The sequence below is a fragment of the Zeus faber genome (genome assembly GCF_960531495.2).
Source record: "Zeus faber genome assembly, chromosome: 7".
Taxonomy (NCBI): domain Eukaryota; kingdom Metazoa; phylum Chordata; class Actinopteri; order Zeiformes; family Zeidae; genus Zeus; species Zeus faber.
Window position 1 is genome coordinate 5,843,678 of NC_137203.1, and position 7,036 is coordinate 5,850,713.

At 49.2% G+C, this 7,036-nt stretch overlaps 1 protein-coding gene across 2 annotated transcripts in view; it reads left to right on the plus strand.

Annotated features, from left to right (window-relative positions):
• Positions 1-2,293: 2,293 nt before the first annotated feature.
• LOC307232603 (uncharacterized protein) overlaps positions 2,294-7,036 on the plus strand; it is an 18,539-nt gene continuing 13,796 nt past the window's right edge. The window contains exons 1-3 of one of the 2 annotated variants that reach the window (XM_080003691.1): positions 2,294-2,527; positions 4,530-4,684; position 7,036. The exon at position 7,036 is cut by the window's right edge and continues 183 nt beyond it. In XM_080003691.1, coding sequence (XP_079859817.1) covers positions 4,561-4,684; position 7,036 — 125 coding nt within the window. In that variant the 5' untranslated portion in view covers positions 2,294-2,527; positions 4,530-4,560. Of the gene's footprint in view, positions 2,528-4,080; positions 4,229-4,529; positions 4,685-7,035 lie in introns of those variants that run through there. The other variant, XM_080003690.1, reaches the window with a different exon arrangement.

Below are 7,036 nucleotides of genomic sequence, written 5' to 3' on the forward strand. Positions count from 1 at the left end.
CCTCTCTCTCTGTGCTGAACGTGAACTTGAAAGGGGAGGATTCTGCCGCCTCGAGTTACCGCTTCACCATCCGCACCGGAGGGAAGGAGGCCGGGGAACGGAGGGCGGTCTTCACCTGAGTCATCGCTTCAGCCACTTTTCAAAATGGCTGTGCCGCAGCGGCATCACCCAGGGCCGTTCGGGGTTCCATGAATCAAGCCTCGCGTATGCAACCAGCGTGAAAGCCGACGAGCACCTCGTTCAGCTGATGGACGAGCGGATCCGATCTGCTCCTACGTCACCGTTTTAAGCGATGCACCTCCAAACACCGTCGCAGAAACTGATGGTGTGCAAGCGGCGTGGATCCACAAATAGTGAACCCCACGCCGTGCAGGTGTTGGTGATATAATGTACATATCTTCCTGTATGTATGCCTACATACGTCGGCATCTCATGAAACGGGAATGATGAACAGCTCCTGACTGAATTCCGCCCGGACGTAGCTAACCCTCCCTATCGGGGCCGTCCGGTGTAAACATTCGCACCATCGCCAGCCACACCGGGTGCCGGGCCAACGACATGTGAAGCATCCAGTCTAAATGTCAAATATGCCCCTAACATTCACATTCAACCCTCATTCAGTCACCCTAGGCGGCGTCTAAAATTACCGCCCTTCCCGCGGTGAAGGGGTTGGGCGCGCACGGGGGGGTGTGGTTGGGGGGTGGGGGGGTGGGGTGGTGGTGAGATCACTTTCGGGAGGAGGAGAGCGGCGGTGCAGGCGCTGACAACATGCCTCATTGTTCTGACTCATGTGACCGGCAGAGAGTCTCCAGGGACACCACTGCGGGGCCGCGGGGTCCCTGGCATTCCAGGCTGGCCGAGGGGGCGTGGAATGTGACCCTCTGGACCACGGAGGAGGCCTCCTGCAGGTTCGAGTGTTTCGAGTGGGTCTCTCGCTGTGTCAGAGGGCGGTTGCAGGTCACGGGACACACTGTGGGCTCCACCGGTGTCCACACACCAACACCAACAAGGTCCCTCCATAAGCTCTTGATGAGGTGGCTCCTTCATTCACAGTTTCTTGCAAAACTCCAGGATTTAGGCCCATTCAACCTGATGCCCGCGGCATCTCTTCTCGGTGGAAGCCACATTTGGCCCTGAGACTAAAATTGCACCATGGGTTCAAAGCCCAATCTGTCAAAATGTCTTTAGGTCAAAAGAGGCAGTTTTCCCTGTGGTTACCACCCTCAGTCAATTCCAATGTGCTCATGAACTTTCTGTTAAAGCACGGTCCGTTATTTCAATAGCCTTGCATGCTATGCATGTGTTATTCTGCTGAAACACACATTCATAAGTTATAGAATGTATCTTGTCCATGGTTGGATGATGTGAGAAGGGCCTGATGGCTTCAATTCATTCAAAAAGCGATAATATATAACGTGAGAGAGGAGTATCCAAAAGTTGTATTTTTCATTCTTTTACAAGTGGCCTCGCTATCCCAACAAACATATAGTTGATTTGTAGGAATGTTGTTGAATCGCCCTGACCTAGAGCCTGAACCACCTATGAAGCGTCCATGTTTTGTACTTAAAGAGGAAACCCGCCACACCCCTCCACCCGTCCTGCGGGGCGACATGTGGCGCAGAGCCTCGGTTCTCCTCCCTGGAACTCAGAGAAGTGTTCACTTCACAATGTGCCGACACCAGGTGCCGACGGTCTCCCCCTCCGTCAGCTGCTTTCCCTTTGTCCTTGGGTTGAGTCTAAAATTAGTCCATATTCCTCTTATTTTGACCTTTGGCGTCGACGGCTGCTTAGGCCGTCTTGAGGCGTCTGGTTACAAAACCACTTAATTATGGGTGTTAACGGGACTAGATCTAGGATATACTGTAATAACCACTTGTACCATAGTGACAAAGATAATTCATCCTTCACCTTAATAGCACCACATCCCAACATGGTCAGGCCGGCCTCACATGGTCTCATATCTCACGCCAGGGAGGTCGACCGTATCTCCAGTTTCCTCATTCACCTTTTTAGATTTCCCCATCGCCATCGTGTGAGGGATTGGATCCCTGTTTTTATTGGGAAATCCAATCCGCCGCGTGTTCCTTAATAGCTTCGGAGAGATGGCGTGTTCAGCGGTTTCTGGGTTGTTGTTTTTTTTTTTCCCCTGTACCTACGGGGGGAAATTCATGCTTACCGAGGCGCTGCGGCACCACTGACCTCCTGAAAATACCAGGTTTTACAGCCGGAACGCCTCCTCCGGGGCCTGGGGGAGGAGGAGGAGGGTCGGGCTCCAAAGGTCGTCTCGGAACGTCTTGAGTCCCGGCATTAAAAGGCTCTTGTTGAGTGTCCTGGGGGCGTGAGTGCAGGACGCTGCGGCGGCGGCGGAAAGCATCCTGACGTCTCCTCGGAGCCTCTGGAAACACCCGCTGCTAATTGATCGAATCCCACGTCTGGAACAGAAACAACGAAGACCTTGGACCTTGGCTCTGCCGCCTGATTAGTTCTGCAGGCCTCGCCGACAGGAGCCCAGGAGCCGCTGCACCTGGTGTGTGTGTGTGTGTGTGTGTGTGTGTGTGCGCGTGTGTGTGTGCGCGTGTGTGTGTGTGTGTGTGTGTGCGCGTGTGTGTGTGTGCGTGTGTGTGTGTGTGTGTGTGTGTGTGTGTGTGTGTTTTTATTCTGAAATATGGAGAGGGAAGGGAGCCAGAATGGTTTTCTCAGTTATTATGAGGGTGTAGATTTCCTCCTCTGGAAACAGGGGGAGACAGACTGGACTGTTGGAGCGATGCGTGGAAATGTGCGGTTAAAACTTTGACATTTTTATTCTTGATTCATCAAAAAATGTATATATATATATATAATTATTATTATTATTATATATTTTCTTTTCACTCCTCAGATGTTTGTGTGGTGATATGTCCACATTGGACGGAGGACGGACGTCACACATTGGAAAAGAGTGTGTGTTGGGAGAAAATCCATCTGTCTCTCTTTCTCTCTTTCCGTCTTTATTTATTTTAAATTCTATTTTTTTATTTTTTTATTTTACTTAACCTTGGAATCTGATTCATTTAAAATGTTCTGTCTCGTATCTTTAAACGTATCTACCTGGTCATTCGGTTTTGCACAGTCTGTGCTGCTGACGCTGCAAAGATCAGAGTGCTATGTCTACGGGCCGTCCTGTTGCCATGGTGACCCTGGCTATGATGGTTGCCCAGTTGTCTCTTGGGGTCCCCAGACGACCAGATTTGGACCATTATCCACCATCTTGTGCGGTCTGCTCGCTCCACATTGCTCCACCGCTTTTCTTACAATGGGGGGGGGAAAACAGACCCCCAGGTTTACCTCCGTATGTTTGGCAACTCACGTCAGCCTGGACCACCAACGGACTGTGCATGGATGCCAGCTCTGGTGACCACTCGCAGAAGGTGGTCCGGGTTGGGGTCCGGGGCGGTTTAAGACCCCTCGATGTTGCCACGGAGCTCTGCTGGCTCCTGAAATGCATCCGGGCCGACTGGGTCAGCTGCCGTCACAGGAGCTCCCCAGGGAACGAGGGGAGAAATGCAAGAGTGAGAGATTTGTGCGATGGAGCGGGTGGGGTCAGGACATAAAGTAACGGGAACCGGGATCCTCGAAACCCATCCCGCCCGGACCACGCCGACGGTTTTAGGGGGCAAAAACGCTGACCGACATTAAATATACACGAGTCAACACACAGAAATGCACAGGTGGTGAATTTACCCCACAGTTTGTTATCGCGAACAGTCATCGGCTTTGGGAGCCTCAGGTGAGTCAGTGGATCTTCACAAAACGTCTTAAAAATGAAATCCAGATTCCCTGATTTACTCCCTTTTCACTGTGCCGCCCTCAAGGGCCTAACCAAACCCAGCCCAAACTCAGTCGGTGGCCATTTGATGTGGCATCTGGCAATTATCCGGGGCATGTTTGGGGTGTGTCGGGTTTCAGGATCCCCGTGGATGGTGGGGAGAATCGGGGGGAGGGGGTGGGGGTGGTTCATTCGAGTACCAGCGGTTGCGCGTCTTTGGAAAGCAGAGCAGCCGGAGCCCCCGCGGGACCAGAGCAGGACGGGAAGGAGGAAAACAGGGTGGCGAGCGGTGATAGCTCACAGTGGCAGAGGCGAGCGAGACACTGTGGTGATTTAAGACAAAAAGAGCAAGTTCCGGCTCCGCTTCCAGGACCAGACCCCGGTGCCGTGGGGCTCAAACATGGGCGTGTACAATGAACAAGGGTAATGGATTATCACCATTTAGACCATTATGTGTGATGGAGACCAGTGGGGAAGGAGGTTTTTCTTTTGTTCCTGCTTTGTTGAGATCATTTTCTCATCGTCTGTGTAATTGCCGCTATAAAATGAACACCGGGGGGAAGACGCAGAGAGCGAAATTTTGGGGGGTTTTATTAGCTCGGGCAGCTTCTACAGATAGGACTCCGGGGCAGTATTTCATGTACTAACCAGCAATATAAAATATTTAATATAAAAAATGATATTTTGTGTGTTTTGCTCTGTTTCTGCCTCCTCTGCGTTGCAGGGAGGCCCTCGGGGACCCCAGACCCCGCCACATGGTCATCGAGGAGCGTGTGGGAGGCTCCTGGCGTCGGAAAGGCGTGCACAGCCCCCTGACCCAGCGCAGGATGGCTGGAAAACTGCCCCCGAAAGACCTCCCCAACGACATGATGTTTGTAGGTCAGTGCGCCGAGGAACCACCTCGCTCCCCTTCAACATCAGACTTTATATCATCCTTCTATTTGGAGCTTGTTTTGATCCCTGGTCGTTATTATTCATTACACGAAGAAGAAAATAATAATATTAATGGTAGGAGGGACGGAAATAGGTTATTTCTTATGAGGAAGTCACTTTGAGAACGTTTGTGTGAGAAGGTTTTTACGAGGCCATGGGGCCTTGTTATTTTGGGAATCTGGGAAATGTACGGGTCATGGCCTTCATCATTTGAATTGACAAGAGGAATTTAAGAATTGATCATGAATTAAATTTGGCTTATTTTACTTTTACTCCATACTTTTCAATTACATTCTGAGAAATACTCACAAAATTATGCAGACTACATGAGAACAAATGGACATTAAAGATGCTTTCACTGTTAATAAAGCCAGGCCTCACTAAACTGTTGGTTCCCATCCTTTATGACTGTTCATGGCAACAACCTTGCCGAACACTTTACTGTTGAGAAACTTACCACTCTGCTGCAACTTCTCAGTGTCCTTCAATGCAGTTCAATGGGGCAAACGATTAAACCTTGAAAAAACAAACCTTCAATGGCCTTTTTCGAAAACTAGAAACTCACTTAACAGTCCGACAGTCTTTATATGTTATACTGGAAAATAAATGGCCACAGACTGGGCATTTTAGGTTGTTTGTCATGTAAGAAACTAGAAACAGGAAGTTGCACAGCTTCATCCAAAATGGCAAACGCTTTGGATGTGATGCGGCCAGTTAAAAAAGCAGTTCTATATAAAATGTGATATCACTGGTATTCAGTTGAAAAGCAAAAAGAGTTGAATGTCCTGGGTGGAAAAATGGGGAACCTGTCCTTTAATAATAATTTTTGGATAAAAACGGGTAAAAGGCCGATTCTAAATCTGGTGTTGACGCGGAGGAAAGGTAAATCCTGCCAACGCGCCTCCCAGCGCTTGTCACGGGGCCAGCTGAACACGTCGGGCTGCTCAGAAGGGAGAGAAGATGACACAGCCATAAATCAACCCTCTCTGATATTTTTGGAGAGCACAGATCATATCGTCGCCACGAGCACCGCCCGCTTATGGCTCTACCTAAAATGCCGAAATAGACGTCCAGTCACCGGCGGATAATGGAAGACGGGCGGTAAAAGCCTTCAGTTGGAGTCATTTAATTTGCAAAGTATTTTTTTCCTTCTCCTGGCACGCCCGTCAGACCGCCTGCAAGGACCCCGAAAAACACCCCCACCAGTCTGACGAACTCTCATTTGCAACCCGATGAATCCATTTAAAATGCGCTTGGGGGCAAAACTCCAAAACCAAGGATAAATGACACACCGAGGCGGTGCAACGTGCCCTTTTTTCCAATTTGTAATTGAGTCAAACTTAAAGAAGATGATTAATTTGAGGAGTCAAATGAATGGCATGGACTAGATGGACGGGTTTAGTTGAAGAAAATTCCCAAAAGAGAAGAAGCAGAGAATTAGTGATTACGCCATAGCCCCAGATATTTTGTGATGACTATGAGGAAATTGGGAAGACTTATGACTTGTTGGAGGAGGGATCTCTAGCATCACACAGAAACAGAAGAGGTGCTGGAGGATGGATTCCCCTTTTTTTTCTCTCTCCATACCCGGCCAGATTCAAATGTGTTGCTTTCCAAAATGGGAAAAACTTTGAGGCCAAACAACAAAACATAAATCCCCGTTTCAAAAAAAAGGGAAAGCTCAAAGTCTTTATATGTTATACCTGGATGAAAACGGTTTCCAACCATGCATTTCATCGGGTTTTATTGACTCTGTTGCACGTCCATGTACTGTACAGCGTCGGCTCTTTTGGCTACGTTCGCGCAAACAGAAGAGACTAGAAACGGGAAGTTGCGCCGCTTCCTACCGGTGACCCGCTGTCGTTGACGTTGCGCTCTGGATGTACGGCAGCAGGTGCAGAAGGTCGTTTTTTAAATTAAGTGTGATGTCAATATTCAAAACATGCTTAGAGAATACATGTGACTTGAATATGTAGTTGCATGTTTCGGAACGTTTGCCCCGTTGGAATGCATTCACGCACGGCGAAAAGTAGGGGCAGTTTGTGCGCTGCTGTGCATTCGGCTTCTGATGACCATCATAATAGCGATGATGATGATGATGATGACGATGATGATGATGATGATGATGATAATGAAAAGTAAACAAGGGGAGTAGCCAAACGGGAGGAGGCCCTTCCCTATTGATACCGAATACAGTTTGATCAGGGGTCATTTGTACCTGAATAAAATCATTTGGGGGCTCCGGTGCCTTGTTTGGGTTGAACCCTGGCTGCTGTCCCGTCTTCCTCCCCCTCCAGT